The following is a 21,678-nucleotide window of genomic DNA, read 5'->3' as shown; positions in this document are numbered from 1 at the left end:
GTAAAGTTTGTTGTCATAAACTGGAGATAAGGTAGAGAAAACAAGTCAGGAGAAAAAATGACTCAGATCTGGCATGAGTAGTGCCCTCCTCCCAACATGGCCTGTTCATTCACCCTGCCCCCCCCCCCCCCCCCTCTCCACACTCTCCTATTATTTTACAAAGAAGTTGACAATACATCATGCAACAAACAAATTTGTTTTATTTACAATGGGGACTACAAATTCACTTGGATTTAATACAGTTTCTTTTTCTATAGATTACAATATCCTCATGATAACATGACAAGCTTTTTTATCTGCTGCATAAAGATCTTAAAATTTGTTTCTACCTACAAGTCTGGAACTGCCTCAATTGCTTTTATTGACACTCCTGTCTGATAGTTAATAGGTCTCAACTGTGTTTGATCATATGCAGTAAAACTTTATTCCATTCCAGCAGAAAAGTGTACTCTGCAAATTAATGGTTTAGGAGTTGTGGCATCTGCCACTACCACCTCTTGCCCATTAATAAGGCCAATATCTGCAATGAAAAAACAAATGCCGATGAATAATTTCTTAAAGAAAAGAGTGCAAAATTCCTCAAAAATTCTACAAAGCAGCACCATTTTTACACTTAATACTTTTTGTCTTCCTCCAAGAATTGGTTTTCTCTTTCCAGGAACTTCAAATTCAACTTTTATTTCTTGTACACCTGCCAGCTATAATAATTACTACTAATAATTTTTTTTTACCTTTTAACTTCTTAGGTAGATTTTGCTTTGTCCTCTCTTCAATAGACTTCACAGACTACAAAAATACACAAGCAAAATTAATGCAGCCAAGTTTAACCTATTTCAAATCAATCATTTCATTTCAGATCACCAGAAGGTGGCAAAGGTTTAAAAAGTTTTACGCAAGCCATATACAAGTTAAGGGTAGCGGGGGTAGCACATTTGAAAAACAAAGTCCAAATCTGCAAATTTTCAAGTGGTTAAGCAATGTACACTGTCAGTGGATTTGCTGCAAAGTTAACAGGAAATGATCGAGTGACATAGTGAAATTCGCACCCATAACAATACTCCTGAATACTGATGAATTTGGCATTCAGAAGCAAAAATCATCTAGAGTAGAAATAGAAAGAAAACATAACAGACTTTTAAATGCTTATTTTGCCAGTTAGTAACACATCTCTGCAAAATGATAATAATTAATTCCAAAAGTGAGTTCTCAATATCGATACCTGCATATAAAGGGTTTTGTTTTTCCCATCAATCATGGTTGTAAGACCAGGTGCTCTCATTTGACTGTTAGTAGGAAAAAAACAAAGTCTCTTAGGCTACATGTATTTCAACTTCGTAAAAGAATTGGAAGTGCACTCATGTGCAGATATTATATAATTAGATGAACAAAGATCACAACCCTTTTTGATGACTTGACTACTGTGTACAGTCACACCTCCACCTCCTGTACAAAGGTCACTTTATTTCCCAGCAGATGGTCCATACACTCACTCTTATTTGAACCTCTTTACAACAGCCACTTCTCCACAATGGCAACGGTCACCAAAGCACATCCCAAACTACCAAAACAACTACTCCACAACAGCCAGTTATATAAGGTCACAAAACTTGATCCACACCACACACTGGATTTCTGTTTCATTTCTGTTTTATTGAATGATATATTTTAATCGTGTTGGATATTTCTATGCTACAATGAGCATTATATGTATATAAAAATGTTAAAACCCATCCAAAAAACAGGTGTCATATTACACCCCTACCTCAGCATGTTACATGTACTCTATAGTACAGCTTAAAATTCATCACAATGAACAAAAATGTTGTGCATGTGGAATATTGTCTCTGATATTAAACTGAGTTCTCAGGCACAAGGTTATTATGATAATTTTAACCACAACACCCCCCTTGCCAAGACATTTGTGACTGTTATCACAATATTGTTACTCACTATGTTGGGCTCTCCATCAAAAAGTCTATCACAGATTTAAGGGTGGCATCCTCGGGAAAAGTTAGACTTTGAGGTCGCTGGCTACAGGCTGGACAGTCCTCCTTTAAAAATCAAGAAATGCCAATAACAACAAATTTAACTTTCAAAGGCAATAAAAAGGGTTTAGTTAAGTTACCATGTAGTTGGTGTTTGAACATGGTTTCTGTCATACTGTATAATCAGGAATATTAGGCCTGTTATTTAATTTGTAGCTGATGCCAGACTTGTGGAATCTCAGATTTGACAACTACAGTCAAACCTCCCGCAAGTGACCACCCAAAATGTCAAGCCTGGGTGGTCGCTTACAGGAGGTGGTCTCTTTGTCTCATTAGTATATCATTTGTAATTTTAAGACATTTAAGTTTGTCTCTTTTAAGATTGATACAGCACAGTGTTTGTACATTTTTTCTTTAAATTGTAAAATGTTTTGTTCGTGTGAATATTTAGTCAATTTCGTGAAAAAATCTGGTACTTTCCAAATTTTCGCTATATTATCTGTCAAGTGGTCACAAAAGAAAATTTAAAGCTTTTAGCTCTAAATGTTGTTGCAGTCACTTATGAGAGGTGGTTGCTTACAAGAGGTTCCAAATATAGTGATTTGACTTGGAGACAGTTGGTATTTGGGAAAACTGGTCACTGGGGAGAGGTGGTCGTTTTCAAGAGATGGTTGCAACTGGAAGTTCCACAGTGTATTTCTTGATGTTTCTTACTTACATGCCGTTTTAGAAAGCAGCACCAATAATTATTGATCATTCCACCAACTGTGTTGGTTTTTTGGGTTTCAAGTAAATATATTAAACATGATAGACTGGTTTGACCACATTTCCAAACACCGAGAAGAGAGTTGAAAATATGGAGACGTAAAATCGTAAAAATGTATGCTAATTTAAGATCAGATAACCGAACACTATCACGGCCATGATTTCCTTTGTTTAAACTTGATGAATTATTACATATTAAGTTTGAGAATGTACTAAGATCTTAGTTTATCTGTGCCAAGATGGTCAAAAGCCTGATTGAGCTACATGTACATGCAATCTAGGATTAGCAAGAGTTAACTTTTTGGTGACAGTTTTTCTGTTGATACTGCTTGTCCTTCAGTAATTTCGAACTACACAATGCATAGGCAGTAACGAACATTTTAATTTATACTAACTAGAAAACTTAACATGTTGGTTAACTTTCTTAAAATCCTGGGTTAGTGTTAACTGGCTTTTGAATAACCCAGTCCTGCCAAAAAGAAACTTAAAAGGTTACCTTTCTTTCAGCTTCAAAGGTGTAAGTGTACAGTCCATCTGTATCATTAAACACCATGTAGTTGTTTAATGGATTACAACAGCTGTTCAGAGATAAAGATAAAATACAATGCAAATTAAATTAATCTTCAATCAGTGCATTTAAAATTCAATGCACCAGCTGCTGTGAATTCAGAGCTCTTAATGTTGTTCAAATAAATAAGGATCTGCAACAACATTCTACATCTTTGATGGTGATTATTAACATGCTTCAAAGCAAACATTACATTCAAACAAGATCTTTGTAACTAAAAGCTATTACATCATTTTGGTGCTCGGTCATGATATCCAATCATTATGTAAAATTAGTCGCTGGACAACTTCCCAAATTTGGTCCGACAACATCCAATGACCAACTGTTATTTTTTGTAATGCTCTTTGGATGGGAGGCCACTAGTCCATCACATGTTATCTCCTAGTATTTTCATAGCAACATCCAAGTAATATGGCAGTACTGATCAATTTACTCTCCTGGTTAGAGCGCAGTACAAATTATACTGACAAGGGCTCATAAGTAATCTTGGACCACCATGCCTTAGTTGGTGCACTGGCACATCTCCATAGTTCTTTTGAATTTAACATCTTGTCATGTGGTATGCACATAATTAGTTATGACAATTTAAGAACCATTAGATCAAGGTTAATTACGAGAATGGATACTCAGAAGTACCGGATTCTATTTTCAAACTAAGGCTTCTCCTGGAAATACTAATCCTCACTGTCCCTGACTGGTGGAAACAATGTTCAAGATGTTCTGAAAAGGACACTTGTGTAACCTGTCATGATCTCAGGCAGTACTGTTATTAGTTTTGAAAAATCATTAAATACTCATTTTTTGGATCTGAAGGTCTCTATAAAAGAAAACATTACCACCTTACCTGGACACTAATTTGAACACTTCTAGTGCACAAGCCGCTGGTAGCAAGGAAAAAAGAACAATACCATTGCTTGCATCTAAGCGTGAACACCTGACGCCGAAACATGCTCTAATTGGGTGTCAAACCTGGCATGATTGGTCATCAAACATTTGAAGTTTACCAGACCGTAGTACAAACTTTCATGCTCTGAAAGACTCTGAATGTCATAGTCATACTAGAAGTAAAACCTTTTTTTGCAAAAGGCTTATGCATATAGACACAGGTCAGGGCCAATTTCTCTGAAGAAGTCTTCAATGTCCAATCTTTCTGCCATTTCGTGTGCTGAACTTTGAGCACGAAAGTTTGTGCCAGGGTCTGCTAAACTTCAAATGTTTGATGACCAATCATGCCACGTTTGACACCCGATTAGAGGATGTTTCAGTATCACATGTTCACACTTACATGCAAGCAATGGTATAATCAATGCATCACTATGTAAAAATTAGTTAATAGTGGATAAAAGGCTGTGTCACACGCTCAGAGGTACTGTTGCAGAGGGCAATAATTGAGTTATTTTTTTGTAAAAAAAATACCTCTTAGTCAGCGCATCGGGTATGTTATGGGCGGGTCAATGGGTGAGTGAGTGAGTGAGTGAGTGAGTGAGTGAGAGATGTATGTATGTCACACCAATTAGATTGGATCTACTATGAACAGCCAATCAAATTTCTTGTTGTAAAGGTAAATGGTACGTGAGAAACACAAGGTATGTATAAACACAAGGACTTTGGTAATTGAAAAATAAAGATTGAGTGTATGTTGCCGGTTTGTGATTTTTAGTCCGGTTTGGAGGGGAGTGTGACAGTTAGATACGTACATTGGGTTGTTTTAGAGTGCATAATTTTCAGTGTAATGGTGGCTAGTTATGAACGAGATGAGTCTTGAGTTTTGAAGCAGTTCATGAGTAGTAGGCAAATGGCACGAGATATTTTTATTTTTAATTACAAAGGGTAACTTGATACTTTTGTTTTTCACAAGGAGTTAATTCAATTAGAGGTCACGAATCGTCAGTTCTAGTTCTTAGGACATGTTTTAGAGGAGACGAGACTATTTAGATTTGAAGCAGTTCTAACGTTTACAATAGTAAGTGCAGGTAACGATTGTTTTGTTCTTATTGCATGCAAATATAACGAGATATTTTTATTTTTTAGTTACAATGGGTAATTTGACACTCTTGTTTTTCACAAGGTAGTAAATTCAATTAGAGCTGACGAATCGTCACCACTTGTTCCCACGAGATGTTTGCTATTTTTAGTTACAAATGGTAACTCGACACTTTTGTTTTTCATATGGGAGTAAATTCAATTAGAGCTTACAAGTTATCGGCTATTGTTCCCAGGATGTTAAACAAAAAAGAAGCTTTCATTTCTAGAGTGTTTTTACGTCTCTGCAGTAGCAGTTCAATATTTTTATTTGATGGGCATTTTATGACATTCTTTTCAGTCCGATATTTTTAAAGGTAAAAAGTATGAAAACTGCTCAAATGTTCTTTGAAGACTGCGTGGCACCAAGTTAAAGTGCAATTTAATTAAATTAGACTTTCAACGTGTCAGAGAGGGTTTTTTTCTCTTTCTTTCTATTTTCGGTGAAGTTGTGTTGTGTTGTGTAAAAAGGGTAAACTTACGACTCGTATAAAACGCGAAAAAGTCTCTTAATTAACTTGAGTATTTTTGAGCAAAAATTCTTCTTGGGGGTTGGAAGGGCTATGTGATCGGTGAGTGAGGGAGTTATGCATGTGCGCTTGTCGCACCAATCACAGTGCGGGTTGTATCAAAGAACGAATCAAATTGCCTGTTAGAAAATAAGATGGTATCTACATTAATCTGGAGACATGTCAGATTACTGTAGTTTTTTCAGTCAAACACTTTATGGCTTACTATTTAGCTATCTTACCATGACCGACGTAACATCGTATGTACATCATAAATTCCCAGTTTCTTTCTTGCTGTACATGGCAACCGAAAAAACTTGTCAAATTAACCAAATCATTGCTGCAAACAGCTCCATGAATGCTCCTATCTCCGACACTTCACCCAAAAAAATAACTCTTGCACGTCTTGCGTGCCTATGTTTTAATATTTACCTGCAATGACAGCATTGGTGGATGCCACAGCAGGGATGATATGCTTCACCACACCTTGACAGAAGCAAAAGATACATAGCAAAAATAACATAACTATGTACATTATTCTTTAAATTGTCCTCTGATGATATGGTGTTCAAGAAATTCCTGTCCTCACCTTGAGTCAACCTATATGTGACTCCCTGTATGTTAAAACTTTCTGCTCTTTCTTTGGCTTTGTCATAAATCCACTGGACATGAGTTGGATCATCTCCATCAACAGGAACACCCTCTGAAATAAAGTTTACTCGATTTCAGTTCTTTGCTGCCCGTAACTATGTATCTTTCGATTGTCTCTAACATCGTTAGCTTTCCACTGATAACCCCAGCTCTTGAACATGTTTATAATTCAAGATTTTGAAAAAAAAAAAACAGAATCCATTTGAAGGAGAAGAGCATACTAAACTAATTTAGCAGGCATTTTTGTGTGATGGGGTGCAGTACAAACTGTTATGTCGATTTAATTCAAAATGTGAGCTATTATTCCAAATATTTATACACTCAGTCAAACTGTCAAATATCATACCTCCAAAAGGATGTTCCTGAGGCCAAACTAACACCTTGGCATATTCTACGCAGTGTTCTGGCAGACGAGGTGTGTGTGCAATGGTACATAAAGGAAAATTAACCTAATAGACAACAAAATATTCCCAATATCATATGATTATAAAACAATAAAACTACTCCTTGTACTTTGAAGCTTTATGTATGTGTCAAGAGTGAAAATGTTTTATGTATCAAGTATGATCACAATTATAGATGATGGAGATAAGGCAAACTTTGCAGATGTGAATGTTTATGCATATGCACATACATGTACATTAAATGCCTGTTAAACATGATGGAGAATCCACCAAAGAAATCAATTTATTACAGGATGGTAAATGGACAAAATGGACAAAACCTGCCATGCGGCAATTCCACTCTTTGCAGTAAGTAAGACGTTTGTCACATGAATTTAGTAGTAACGGTTTTGGCTCACACAAGTTGGCTCACACAAGTCTCCATAGCTTTAGTTAGTGGTTGAGCATTGGGCTGGTAACCAGTCCAGTGTCACAGACGGAAAAATCATCCTCTCTCACGAAAAAAAAACAAAAAAACAAAAAAAAACAATTGTTTAAATGTGAAGCATGATATTTTTTTAAACATGAAAATTAATACCTGTAGCCCATTCAACATTCAGCTGACTGGACTGAATCTGACAGTCATTATTCATTAGTGATTTCCTCTCAGGAGGATCATGGGATTGAAAGTTCTGCAGCAGTGTTAAATACCAACAGCTCCAAAAATTAGAATGTTGTCCAGACTGTAGTTGTCTAAGAGTCCATAATTAACACTGTTAAAAGTCTTCTGACTAACAGATTAGCAGTATAGAATTCTTACTTGTGGTGGGTAGAGATCAAGTGTACACTCCACACAGGCTGTTAAGCCTGGAATAATAACTCGAGCATTGCCTTTAAAACCTGCAACATTAAATAAATAAGCAAATTTTATCTGCCAGATATAACAAAAGGAACGGTAGATCACAACCTATGAAAGATTCAAGCCCTCCCAAGGTTGTCATCTTGAGATTATGGTCTTGATAGATTCATGGACAACAGGAAAGAAACATTGAACAGAGCTAGAAAGACCAAATAAATCTTACGTACCTTCTGTACCACCGTCCACCATGGGAATTATGCTGGTTTGATCCAATGTGCCATCTTCATCATATTCTAACAAGCTGAGCTGCAACATAGCAAATTTCAGTTTTCTTCGATAATTCCCATCATTCAGGAACACTAATCCAGAAATCACACACAAAAGATGTTTTTATTTATTCTTTATAGACTAGTGCAATCATTTTTATTACTTACTGAGAAAATTACTTGCTTGCAGACTTTTAGCCAGATGGGTGTCCAGGCATCCTGTGGACAGCCACTTATTAAAGAAGAAAAGTGTTTTATTTTTCATATATGTTGCCTTATAAATTGTTCCTTTGAGCAGGCCCTATAGCACATTTTGGATGCCCACTTTTCAAATCCTGGTTAAAAGCCTGCTTCCTTGTGATTGTCTGAGAGTGTGTAGATGAATGTGCACATGAATGGATGCATACTTGTAATTTTCTTAGTAATATCATGATATGTAATAAATTAGAAACTGATAAATTAAGCTCCAGCAATCAAGGATTTATCCTAATCATGATATTTGAATTATTACTCTTACCCATCATGTTTCAAGTAATTTTGAGAAAATTTTCAAATATCCCTCACAGTATAAATCCTTAATCGTACTCGCATTCACATAATTACCATTAGATATTAAACATTTTATAAGTTTACTGCATCCAATAAAATACACACCACCATTCCATTAATCCATCTCCTAGCTACAATCGAGTCTAATCCGCAGACTATAAGGTGAAAACCTGCCAAACAATAAGAAAATGAATAAACAAGACACCAAATGAACAATAATAAAAAATTAAGGTATTTTATTTCATGTAAACATTGATTACATGTAGAGGTGTAAAACCAGTAAAGGCAGCAAATAAATTGGTTGTAACAAATGTTTCCTGAAATGTGTCACAAGTCATGCTCATTTCTGTGTGCACCTTTTTTTCCAAGAGGACTGGCAAAAGTTGGCCAAAAAATTACTAGCAATAGCCAAGAAGAACGACTAATTACTGACATTTACACAATAAAGCAGCCAAGATAAGGAAACTTCATGTAGCTATTTTTTAATATATACTCAGAATTATATGAGTAATAACGAAGAGGCAAGATTTGCTGTTACTCCGAGTTTCGTGCTTACGCACTCATCAGACAGTATTTAAAGACTGCAGCCTGTACTAACCTCTATAAAAATCTGTGTCATAATCCTGAATCTTTTTGAAGTGCCTGTAACATTCTTTGTCAAGGACTCTGGTTCCCTCTTACAAGGAATTCTCACTTATGGAACTTTGTGAAGCTTTGAACAAGTTCTTTCCAAAAATAATATAATTACTTTTTTATAACATTGTTAATTAATTATTTATTATTTATTTACCTCTAATTTGATGTGAGAGTGCCCTCTGTACTTATTAATCCAAACAATCACATTATCCTTTTAGAAAAGAATGAGCCATACAGTAGGCAATGATCCCAGGAAGAAAACACAGCAAAAGGTGATTCATAAATAATCACGTAAATCAATAAAATATACAAGGAGTTTGACTGAAGCAAGGAGCAAAGTCAAAGGATACGGAGTAACATTGCAGCCAGCTACTCTGCTGTTGATGAATTCTGCAGCTGCAACAGCTTTAGCTCGGCCTATATCTTTTGGTCTGCAAATACAAAACAGAAAATTCATTATACCAGGAAACAAACTCTTAAATATTCCTTGCAAAGAACATTCACATGTTTCATGATTCAAGCTTACCTAAAGAGGAATTGTCTATTTAAATTTGATACATCTATTGTGTCCATGTCAATAACGTCAATGTTCCTAAATCCACAAAGTGCCTGAGGTTAGAAAAAACAAAACCATTGGAAAAAAAAAAAAAAGAATACAATAGCACTGAATCAGGTTGCCTAAATTTACAAACCATTTCCCACCTGATAACAGTGAATGTTTCACAATAAACCCTATTCATAAATGGCTGCCAATTAAAAATTCTTTGTGAGTATTAAAATTAACCCAACTAACCTTAGTTTTGAGTTGATAATTCAAAAGAATTATTACTCTCAAACAAGGTCAGTTGGGCTAATTTAAATGCATACAAAAGAATTTCAAACTGGCAGCCATTCATGAATAGAGCATATACTTTTGATAAAACTTACTAGATCCTTGAGCAGCTCACAGCCTAACCCTCCAGCTCCAATCACTAGTATTTTGGCAGTATCAAGTATGAATTCAAGAACCTAGTAGAGATAAGAGTCACGCCATGCATTATGATAGCAAAACATATGTTTCTACAGTTATTAAAACATGACCAAATATCAGCCAAAGTTTTTTCAAGTAGGCAATCAGTCATCCCCATAGCGCTGGATGGTGCAAAGGACAGCTAATTTGTATAAAAAAGCTTCAAACTGTTATTACAAATCAAATTCTGCCTACCTGAGGTCCAGGTTCGAAGTCTTGATGAGCCAGAGGCCCACTTCTTAACAGTAATTTCTCAACATGGCTCCATCTTCCAGACCAATCACAACCATCAGATTTATTTTCCACCAACATTCTGAAACATAACACCAGTATAATATGTATTGTTATACCTCCCAACTCAAACATGCTTTCCAATTGGAGAAGAGCCTGTCATGGGTCATGGATTGAAACTCACTAACTCCCTAGGGTGAACAAAACTCACTAACTCCCTAGGGAAACAGCAACTTGAACTTTCGACTCGCACATGATCAGGTCGTGCTCCTTGAGACCGCAGCAAATTTGTGTGCCAGCTGGCATTAAGCAAACAATTTTTTCCCAGTTTTTTCCTAGTTTCGAGTTGGGAGGTATAACAAAACACATAATGACTGGTTCCGTGAGGAAACAGTGAGTTTTTGTTTCCCCTTAAACTCAAAGTTTCCCTCGGCTTCAGGCCTCAGGGAAACAAAACTCATTGTTTTCCCTTGGGGCCAGTCATTAAGTGCTTACTGGCCTAGTTAACAAATCAAAAACGACTAGAGATTACTATTGCTAATCAGATTCACCTTCTCCTTTCGAAATGAGATTTCCCACCAAGTTACTTGCAATCAAATGTTGTGTTAATACTTTGTACTTTTATGCATGTTTACCGGGAGTTTTTGGGCTGGTGTAGACGTATGTTTATGTTCTTTTGATCGTCCATGTTTTGGAGTCAATAGGAAATCAATTAACACCGGTGACGGTTTTTTGACAACTAGAATGCTCGCGGAAACTGCAGCTCCCTGCTGCAATAACTTGAGCTCATGCAAGCGTTAAAATATATCACTGCTGCTTTTGAACGGCTGCATAAGAAAACCGTAGTAATAAGCAAATAATACTTCCAAAAAATAGGAGAGCAAAGCAGGCTACATACGGAGTTTCTGAACTGTTTTCCTCCACCTCCATTTTCGTTTCTCTTCCTCTTCCTCTTCCTCTTCCTTTTCCACTACGTAACCGCGCACATGCAGCCTGCGATCGAGTGACCGAGCCTTCAGAAGCGGAGCAAAACACTTGGATGACGTCTGGAACTGAAAATGCCATTCGACAAAACGTGTTGTCCATCTAAGGCAGCATGCCAGGCAACATTTGTCACCTACGGAAATAATTCTGCAGAGTTTGCACTTCTGTTCATTTGAATACGATTTGCAGCGAAGTGAACTGGACGTTCCATAACTTCAAAACTTCGGAACATCGAGCTTCGAGAGTTCATAGCGAAACAGAAAACATGGCCTACGCTAATCTTCAAGCGATGTTCAAGTTGGCTCAGAGACCAAGTCATACAATCAGCAACAGACAAGGCGACGAACTTGAGCTGAAATCGCCAGCAAAAGATGCATTGTTGATTGTCAAAGATTGCAGTGACTGCCATGCAAGTTTGGAAGAGAAAGCTGCCAAGTTACTCGTGCAGAGTTGTAATAATATGGTCCTTGACGTGAAATCTACTCTGATTTCTGGTGTACTTGAAATTCTGTCATGCAAAAAAGTTGTTGTGAATTTGCTTGAAGGTGGTCAGGTAAGGAATGGACAAAAAGAGTGAAGCAAGTAATGGCGTTGGAGTGGTGGCTGTTGTTCAATCTATGGGGGAATTTTTTCAAGATAAGAAGTGAATCTTTCAGTTTTCCTGGGGGACGACCTTGCAAACAGCCACACCTTCTCGTTTACGGCAGGGGGAGGGGGGAAGGGTCACCTGTCATAGTCACTACATGTATTTTGTTTCTATCAATTTTCAGATTTTCAAGTAGACATCTGGTACTTCCCATGAATACCCCTCCCACGGGAGAAAAGCCAGTGAAGGGGGTGGGGTTCGGGGTGGGGTGAGGAAAGGGCATGGAGACCTCAAAGTCCCTTAAAATAGTTTAATTGCCAACTTTGTACCTCAAATAATCATATACAGCTTGTTGAGCACTTTTGTGACAATATTTTGAATAACAGACATTACTACCTCAATGATGCAAAGCTTTTTTTATCCCACAGATTCCAATTATAATGGCTGACAGCACCACTGATATGACTGTAAATGTACTACAACACTCGCAGTTAGAATCTCTGTATCTCCACCAGTCAAGTAGCATTGAAGTCTGCGTACTTGGAGAAAACCCAGTAAAGCATCCAGTATCTTTTCCAGCAGATGTTCCACAGTACTTACAGTTTGTAGCTCACTGGGAGATGGAGGGAGAAGAACAAAAGCTTATATGTGAGAAAGTTGTGAGGGAAGGTGTTTTCCCCACAACAGAAAGAAAATTGAAGGAGGCTCAAGAAAGAACAGAAAGAGATCTGGAGAAACTGGCAACTGCCCTTGTGGATAGTATGAAGATCACACCTAAACAGAAAGACAAACCAAGCCCTGGAAAGGAAGAAAGTTCATCAGGTACTGGGGCTGAAGAAAAAGGATGTTAAATTGCGTACTAAATACAAATTTTATTAGATTAAAATGTATGATTTGAAGGTCAGTGATATTATTGATAATAACTAATACCCATGGTTGTCCAAAATTGATCAGCCTCCAGTACACATGTACATTGTCAGATAGACAGGTAACGAGAATGAAGAAAATAATAAACAACACTAAAGAAATATGTGAGACAATTTGTAAGGAAACTGAAAGTTTTGGAAACTTTTAATATATTTATGATCCAATCCCCCAATCATATAAAAACAGTTGCAAGCGAGTGCAGAACATCATTTTGATATCTAGACAAAAATATAGTATTCAAACACATGTGGCAGCATCAGGGAAAGGCACAGAGATCTTGCTGGAATATGGCAAAAGTGCAAAGTACTTTATCCTTGTGCGATGATCACAGTGTCATTTCCTGGTGGAACTTACAGAACAGTCTCCAAGAGGCGGTTATTTTGTTTGTCATATTGTCCTGGTCCACTTGGATTGTGTGATAACCCAAATAACAGCTGTAAAGGAGACTAGGTGGAACCCTACCACTTTTGCACTCTGTTATCTCTTCTGTTTTTAACAGCAAACCATTTCAGTTTTGTTTTAAGAATTAGCTTGCCTTGATAATCATGCTGTGAGTTTCCATGTACTCCAACAATGAAAAACAGGACAAGAAATAGGCCAAATTGTTATTGATATTTACTGATAATGTCAGCCAGTGCAAAGCTGCCTACAATGGTATAGGAGGATAGTTGATTGAAAAAGAATGAATAAACCTTTTATCACTTTAATCCGACTTGACTGTAATTAATATAAATGTACATATTCATCTTAGAAGCCCAATTTCATTTGTGTTTCCGAGTTTCTGTAAAAATTTGCAATTATCACCACATCACTTTTATGGGACCCTCCCCCCCCCCCCCCCTCCTTGCCCTCCTCCTCCTTCTCCAGGAATGAAGTCTGTGGTACCTGCCAGATACTTTAAGCTCTGGGTAAGAAGTGTCAGTAAACTTATTTTTAACATAAAAATTCTGAATCACATTATTCTTTTTTGAGGAACACTATTATAAAGGAAATCCTGGGTTGTGACAGACCCTGAGAGGAGGGGTTTCATTAATGATTTCACCAGGAGTGCAACTGGTTCTCACAGGAGGGCAAGACTTTTTTGAAATGAAACTTCTTTATAAGAAAAGTTTTCCCTAGATTGTGAAACCAGGCAGGTAAAATCATCCTCATAGCCAGTCAATTTGCCCGGTACCTGACCTTTAATGAAACGAGAGCCTTTGGATTATACATGTACTGTAGATATTATGAGTTGAATGATGTTATCAGCCAGTGGGGTGACTTATGAATGTTTTGCCTTTTACACAGGATCACCTCCAACAAAACCTCCCTCAGTCAAACCCAGAGGTGATGCACCTAGACCAGCCCCAAGGGGAAGCCATCACAATATCGAGCATGAGGATGACAAAAAGGAGTTCTTTGACTCTTCAGAAGAACTGGAGAAAAAGATGGATCTTCTTGCCAAATGGGTGAAGGAGAGTAAACACTGTGTCATGTTCACAGGTGCTGGGATAAGTACAAGCACTGGAATCCCAGATTTCCGAAGTGGCATGAACACTGTGTTGAAGACAGGCCCAGGTGTATGGGAGTTGCAAGCCAAAGGCGTGGCTCGCAAACCAGGTGCAGCCATTCCTAACATTCTGAAAGCGATACCCTCACCTGCACACATGGCCATAGTAAAGTTGCACAAAGAAGGGTTGGTCAAGTTCACTGTGAGCCAAAATGTCGATGGTCTACATTTACGCAGTGGCATCCCCAGTCATCAGCTTGCTGAGCTTCATGGGAACACAAACCTGGAGAAGTGCACGACTTGTGGTGCTAAATATTTGAGAGACTTTGGCACACGCACTTCCCGGAGAGTTCATGACCACCTGACTGGAAGATTCTGTGATAATGCCCAGTGCCGCGGCTCACTGGTGGACTCCATCATAAACTTTGGCGAGAGTCTTCCAACTTATGAATTGAAAAAGTCTTACAAAGAGGCAAAGAAATGTGACTTGATCATTGTGCTTGGATCCAGTCTTCAAGTGTATCCTGCAGCTGATATTCCAGCCACCGTCGTCCGATGTAAACAAAAGCTGGTGATCTGCAATCTGCAAAAGACACCACTCAGTTCCCAGAGTGCCCTTCAGATACACAGCCAGATAGATACTGTAATGTCAGGGCTTTTGAGGAGGCTTGGCTTGGAAATACCACCCTTCAAAGTACAACGACGCTTTGTCGTTGATATAAGCCAGGACAAAGTCTTAATACAAGGCCTTGACCTGGAATGCGACACCCCTTATTCATTTTTCAGGCAAGTTTCTGTACGAGTGTCTCAGGAAATTGAAGGATCGAAGAAAGTTGTAGCTGAGAAAGTCCTATCTAAGGAGCCTCTGGAAATGTACCTCAACCAGAATCTGAACATATCAGATGCCAACCCCCTGTTTGTGGACTTAGAGTTAGGCTTCCATGGTCACTATGGAGAACCAACCATGTCATTCAGTGATTCCATTACATTCCTTGGGAAGACTTTGTTCTCTGCAGAGTATGATTTGACTACAGGACAATGGTCACTGCAAAAGTACTGAATACAGTTGATTTATAAAGCTCAAATGTTTGACTTAGAACTGTGTCAAAAACACTTTTTAAGACAGCAGAATATTTAGACTTGCTTTGGTCTCTGCATGCCTACAGCAATGGCTCTGTAGTAGAAAGAATCATGAGGGTGTAAGTCTCTTACAACAATAATTTTTGTAGATTTTAGCATTACGAGGCGACATAAAAAGACTTTAAATATCGTATTGGTCACAAGTAAATTAATTGCACTGAGTGGAATACAAAATATTTAGACAAGTGTACAGTATCAATCCAGGATATAAATACAGGTTTGTTAGTGTGTCTAAATGTCTAGCTGACCACAAATGGTCTGTTGGTTTTGAAACGTGATGTTACTGATTGAGTATACAGTACCCAATCTTGATTATACGTTGTGTTACATGAAAACTCTTTGACAACATTCTCAAAATAACAGTAAAATATACATGACCAGTAGAACTTCATTCCACACACCTCTCCCATAGTCATGCAAGCAATCAAAAACAATGTTAGACAAATTATGTACTGTTTTGAACTCCTGTAAGCAGACACACAGCTCTCTGAAGCCTGGTTTTCCTACCACATTTGCAAGCATAACCAGCACACACAGACACAGTAAGTGCTGGTAAGGCACACCTTTCAGGGGCGTAGCCAGGATTTTTCAAAGGGGGGGTCACACTGTAAAAGTGAGGGTACTCGTCAGATTGTCATGTCATTTTCAAGGCACCACCTGCAGTTGTAGGTTGTTTGCTTAAAAAAGGCTTACAAAAGGGGGGGTCATGGGCACCCTGGACACCACCTATTTGTGCCCCCGCCTTTTGCCTTTTTGGTAGGAAATCTTAGGCTATTTTGTGTACTCTGGTAATAAAAACAAACTGAAGATAAATGACTTACTGTAACTAATTACTTTTTGTAGTGTACATGTACCTTGTATTCATATAAGAAAAAAAATTAAGACAAATGTGCCCTGGTGATTTTCCACTCTTAATCGCACAAATAAATAGTGAAATATCTATCGGGAAAAATGCAGTCTAGGTACATCTGGGGTGCATGTACTCAGGCTAAAAATATTGTACTTATCAAGCATTTCAGTAGTTTGTTTTCTAATTTTGACAATTTTAAGACATTTCTTATTGAAAATTAAAGTGAATCAACAATGATTTAGATAAACATATACAGGCAAAAAATAACGATAGACAAATCCGACGTTTCGGCGACATCTTGGCGCCATTGTCAAGGGAAACTAATTAAATATGCGATTTCAAGAGTGACTAAGAGTTCAGAGTTTCTAATTTGCATAAGTTAGACAAAGACTTTAGCGCGAACTGAGTCTGATTGTACATTTAAACACGGTCGTAATTGTTTAATGAGTAACATCTCATTAATTAGTCAATCAAACTTGTTGTGGCGTTTTTTCAACACGCTAAAACAATTGCGTAGGTCATCCAGAATCCTGCCTGCGTGTCTATGTGATTGCGTACTGATGAGGTCTTACTTCTATGTCCATCAACGCGTACGAACAGATGGCCACGGGTGTAACCGACATAACCAGCATCGCACTGGTCACACTTGAAGTTATACACAATGCATTGTTGATCAATGAGCTGAGGCTTAGGTTCGCTTGTCGGGAGCTCCTGGGCAATCTTGCGGCTCGTAAACACCGGTTGAACACTAGTCTGCAGCTTCACACTGAGATCTTTCAACTGTGTCTTCACGATATTAGCAGACTCCTGGTCTTTAAAGGGTATGACAACCCGAGTAGTGTTTTCTGTTGTAGATCTGGACCGTAATGAGGACTGGTCAGCGACCTTTAAATTTAGGAAGTTTTTGACAGTGGAGTCAACAAGGTGCTTGGGATATTTCAGTTTAGAGAAAACAGACTTCAGTCGTTCGCACTCCTCAGTGAAGTAGGAAACGTCGGATTTGTCTATCGTTAGTTTTTGCCTGTAAAATTAAAGTTCCATATGATATTCCTCTCAAATTTCCGGAAGTTTCGGCTGCTTTCCGGATATTCAACAATTTCCGGGTTTTCCCATGAAATTTCCGTACCATTTGTCCGGGGTCTAAATTTTCGGAGGGAATTCGATCCAGTCCTTCCCTTCCGCTCGGACAGTGGTTGATGAGAAAGTGCAAAATCGTCACTTCAGTCTGTGTACATTTATATTTTAAGAGAAAGCCTAGCAACGAAACTTTCGTTTGCAGCAAATTTTCCAAGGAGAATAGTTTCACCACTAGGTAGGTACAGCCTATTATCAAAGGATTTTTTGTGTAGGGAATCGAGCAAAATGTTCTAATAAGCGACTGCGATCGCGATCGATTCAATCGCCAGGCCTAAAGGATGCGAAAAATAAGCTTCTTTTTTTTGTTTTCATATGATCTCCCTTGTTACACCGAAATATAATGCACAAATGTCGGTTGTTCAAAACAAAATTACTGAGAATGCTTACGTTGTCCCGGCCAAGAACCTGATAAGCCTGATGAAGTGTACGACCTCGCTTGGACTGTTTACTGGTGGTCACCTCAGTGTGGAAACAACTTTTCTTCGTGTGTAGGATGAGCATGGTAAAGTCATCAATCGCAAGTGAATTTCTGAAACAACTTTATAAACGATGGCTTAAATTTAAGAAGTTTTTGATCCAGGGTCATTTAAGCTTATAAGCGAAGGGCAATTTTTCTTTCCTTGCGTGCATGATCAGGGCAAAGCGGCTACCGGCGAAAGGTTTCCTCCTGATTTCTGTTGTACATTCAAGCTGGGCCTTTTCAAACGTTTGCATCTCGTATATTTCATAAAAATGATCTATTGATGGAACAAAAAAAAAAATCAAAATATTTGTTTTTCCTGAACAAGTTTCTTTCAAATGTAAACGATCAAAGCGCGGGAAATCTTAAAACCTACGCGGGAGTGGCCTGGGTCCCAACCAGACTAAATATTACAGAAAACGTTTCTTCTATGCAAGCAATAATAAATGATAAATTCCAAATTTTTACCAGGGCAAGTGCCCTGGTTCGCCAGTTGCCAGCTACACCCCTGGTGGTGATATTAAATTATTTCTTCCCATACTTCTACGCCTGGCTCCTGCGGCTCCACATCTTCAAGTAATTTCAAGTAGCAATTATCATGAAATTAACGTATAATAGCCCAGCATTTGTTCACATCTTAATCCTGGGGTCAGCTATCTTAAACTCTTCAATGACATTCTATAGACCTTTCCTGCATTCCACTTCAGTGCATATGAACAATAGCACCAGAGCGAGGTTGGGGTGGACATTTTCATACATTTACTGTATTTTTGTCCACCCTGACCTCAACTTGGCACCTTTGTTTGTTGGAATGCAGGAAAGGTCTTTTTTAACATTGTACACCTTTGAGCTATACTTGCTTTAACCCCAAAACATTTGACCCCATTTATTTGTACCCACCCTGGGGAATTTCTCATCTTTTACCTCCAGGGATCAGCCTAAGGAGTTGGGGGATGGTCACTACTGAAATTGACTGATCAATGCATAACTTAATACAATTTCAAGACCACAGCTATAAAAGCCAACAATCAGTTGATACTTTTTTGTCTTTTCAGTTGTGTAAAAAATGGCAACAAATTCTACTCCAAAGAAAGCATCCTCAGGATCATGTGTAGAATCAATGTTTATAAAAGCCCAAAAGAACCAGAAAGCTCTTCAGGATGACTACAAAAATGTACCAGTTGTTAAGGATAAGATTCCAGTTAAGAAAGATGCTAAACATGACACAAAGTCCAAAGCCATACCACCCGCGGCAAGCTCCAAGCCACCGTGTGAGGCCGCTGTCTCCAAAAAACCAAAGCCAAGAGCTGGCAACTCGATCAGCTCTGAATTTGAAAAGAAAGAGTATTTTGATACAAAAGAAGTTCTGGAAGATAAAATTAATACACTCGCAGAGTGGATTAAGCAAAGTCACTACTGCATATCATTTACTGGTGCCGGAATCAGCACCAGTTGTGGCATAGCAGATTTCAGAAGCGGACTGAATACTGTTCTTGCCACAGGACCGGGAATATGGGAACGTAAAGCCCAAGGAAAACATCTGCCATCGCAAGAGAAAAAAGTGCAAACAATCCTCAAAGCAATACCTTCGCCTTCTCATATGGCCCTTGTTAAGCTCCAACAGGAAGGCTTGGTGAAGTTTGTAGTGAGCCAAAACACAGATGGATTACACAGAAGGTCAGGGCTTGATCCCAGTTTTCTTGCTGAACTCCATGGCAACACTAACATGGAGCGGTGCCTAAAGTGTGGCTCAAGGTACATGAGGGATTATAGAACCCGAACCGCTAAGAAAGTTCACGACCATTTAACTGGGCGCTCTTGTGACAACCCAAAATGTGGAGGGCCTCTGGTGGACTCTATAATCAACTTTAAGGAAGATCTGCCAGAGGATGAGCTGGAGAATGGGTTCCGTCATGCCAAGTTGGCAGACCTGTGCATTGTGTTGGGGTCAAGCCTTAGGGTTTACCCTGCTGCTGACATCCCAGGTGAGATGATTGAAAGGGGGTCAAGGGTTGTGATTGTAAATCTACAAAAGACCCCATTGAACAAGAAATGTTCCATGGAGGTGCATTCCACCATTGATGACCTTGTACTGGGAGTAATGAAGAGACTGGGGCTTGAAGTGCCATCTTTCAAGCTGAAACGCTGCTTTGCAGTGGATGCCACAACTGATTTCCTGACAATTCAGGGACTGGATCCATCCACAAAGAGTCCTTACTCCTTCCTTAAAAGTATCAGCATCAAGTTGCCAACTCTTGAATCAGATTTCCAGATCAACAAGGAGCCCTTCTTTGTCAAGTTTCCTCGCCATGTTTCCCTATCAAAAGAGGTCCCTCTGCCAGTCAGCCTCACCCTCACCTTTCAGGGCCATTATGGTGAACCAGAGTTAGCAATCAGTCACACCATCAGCAGTGTTGGGCGCACCATCTTTATGCTTGAATTTGATGTAGCATCAGCTGAATGGCATGTCCATAAGCCAGAAGAGTTAAGTGGTTGAGCAGAGGTATTGGATTATGATCATGTTAAATGGAACAATGTAGTTTTTAGCAAACTGTTCTGATAAATATCATATAATGCTGGTTATAAGCCTCCATCATCCACACCTGTTGCAAACCTCTCAGGTTATACACCCATCTATTAGCTAACAGCAAAATATTCCAGTTTTTCCCGCTAGATGCTAGACTTCCCAAATGCAGGTTTTCTATAAACATGGTCTGATGTCCTCAGAGAGCATTGTACTTCAATTAAGAAATGGCAATGGAATAAGTTCAAAGACCAAAATAACAGTTTTCATCATGACTTTTTTTGCATTGTATCACTAATCAGAGCCTTGTGGTGCTTCCTGCCAGACCCCCCCCCCCCCCTCACCCTGGGTAGAATTGCCCCCAACTGTGACTCTTACAAAGTGTTAGAAGTTCATGGCTTATACTTGTAACGGACGCCTTATTGTATTTCATTAATTTTGGTTTAGCTTTATCGCACCAATAGACTGTTCCGAGTCATGAATCACATTCAAGAGGTTCACTGTGAAGTCTTGTTGTTATGATGCACATTTAAAGTATGATATTATTGATAAGAGCAAGCAGTTATTACTAGTGAACTGTTGTTAACAGTAGCAAGGATTAGCACAGGATAGAAATCAGCAGTTAAGCTATTGGTAAATAATATGATTGAATATCTGAATTCAATAAACTTGAGTTTTCCCAGACATCATTATTTGCAGACTGTTATTCTCATGAGGTCTCTCATTGTTATCCAGTTTCCCCACAAGAGAGGCCGAGATGTCAAAAAGTCAAACCAAAAAAAAAATATTATTTTACAGAAGAGGCAAAAATTTTTACATCATCTAGTCCTCCTTTTCCCATGGGGGGCACAGGGAATCCACAGTTGCCTTCTACCTCTGTCAGTCTTGAGCCCCTCTTTTGGCCTCGCACCAACTCAAGTTGGTCTCTGTCAGGTCTATCTGGATGCTTCAATGCCAGGTGCAGAAAGATGATTTTAAAGTTCTAGGTCAGTCAAATTTGATGTGCTATGTAGAAATTTCTGTGCCATACAATGGATTGGAACCCACAAGGCACACAAAAATGAGGCAGATCAGAGCTGTGATATTAATTGATTTTTTTGTTTGAACCATCACTAAAAGTTAACAAGCTTGGTACCCTATAACCAGAG

At 38.5% G+C, this 21,678-nt stretch overlaps 3 protein-coding genes across 5 annotated transcripts; 2 read left to right on the top strand and 1 right to left on the bottom strand.

Moving 5' to 3' along the window:
* Positions 1-177: 177 nt before the first annotated feature.
* Positions 178-11,431, bottom strand: LOC110068280 (NEDD8-activating enzyme E1 catalytic subunit-like). Of its 3 annotated transcripts, none has more exons than XM_020775658.2 (18): positions 11,332-11,431; positions 10,398-10,515; positions 10,121-10,201; positions 9,720-9,802; positions 9,544-9,624; positions 9,156-9,199; positions 8,663-8,727; positions 7,970-8,048; positions 7,704-7,783; positions 6,847-6,949; positions 6,439-6,552; positions 6,282-6,335; positions 4,163-4,199; positions 3,247-3,328; positions 1,951-2,051; positions 1,220-1,283; positions 732-786; positions 178-520 (listed from the first exon to the last, which is right to left on the bottom strand). In XM_020775658.2, the coding sequence occupies exons 1-18, from the start codon at positions 11,361-11,363 to the stop codon at positions 423-425; spliced, it is 1,371 nt and encodes a 456-aa protein (XP_020631317.2). In that variant the 5' UTR covers positions 11,364-11,431; the 3' UTR covers positions 178-422. The 3 variants fall into 3 exon arrangements, with proteins under 3 accessions (XP_020631317.2, XP_089153568.1, XP_089153567.1); XM_089297442.1 differs by lacking the exon at positions 11,332-11,431 and adding an exon at positions 10,985-11,003; XM_089297441.1 differs by lacking the exon at positions 11,332-11,431 and having other exon boundaries at positions 10,398-10,583.
* A 38-nt stretch (positions 11,432-11,469) lies between these two features.
* LOC110068278 (uncharacterized) lies at positions 11,470-15,795 on the top strand. Its single transcript, XM_020775657.2, has 3 exons — positions 11,470-11,970; positions 12,432-12,825; positions 14,218-15,795. Exons 1-3 carry the CDS (start codon positions 11,683-11,685, stop codon positions 15,477-15,479), a joined length of 1,944 nt encoding a protein of 647 aa, XP_020631316.2. The 5' UTR covers positions 11,470-11,682; the 3' UTR covers positions 15,480-15,795.
* Positions 15,796-16,852: 1,057 nt separating this feature from the next.
* Positions 16,853-21,214, top strand: LOC110068282 (NAD-dependent protein deacetylase Sirt6-like). The gene is made up of 2 exons (XM_020775661.2): positions 16,853-17,721; positions 19,062-21,214. Exon 2 carries the CDS (start codon positions 19,073-19,075, stop codon positions 20,501-20,503), a length of 1,431 nt encoding a protein of 476 aa, XP_020631320.2. The 5' UTR covers positions 16,853-17,721; positions 19,062-19,072; the 3' UTR covers positions 20,504-21,214.
* The last annotated feature ends 464 nt before the right edge of the window (positions 21,215-21,678 follow it).

This window comes from Orbicella faveolata, unplaced genomic scaffold (assembly GCF_042242905.1).
Source record: "Orbicella faveolata isolate gen_17 unplaced genomic scaffold, um_ofav_v1 contig_3, whole genome shotgun sequence".
Lineage (NCBI taxonomy): Eukaryota > Metazoa > Cnidaria > Anthozoa > Scleractinia > Merulinidae > Orbicella > Orbicella faveolata.
This window is presented reverse-complemented; position numbering and strand designations above follow the sequence as displayed.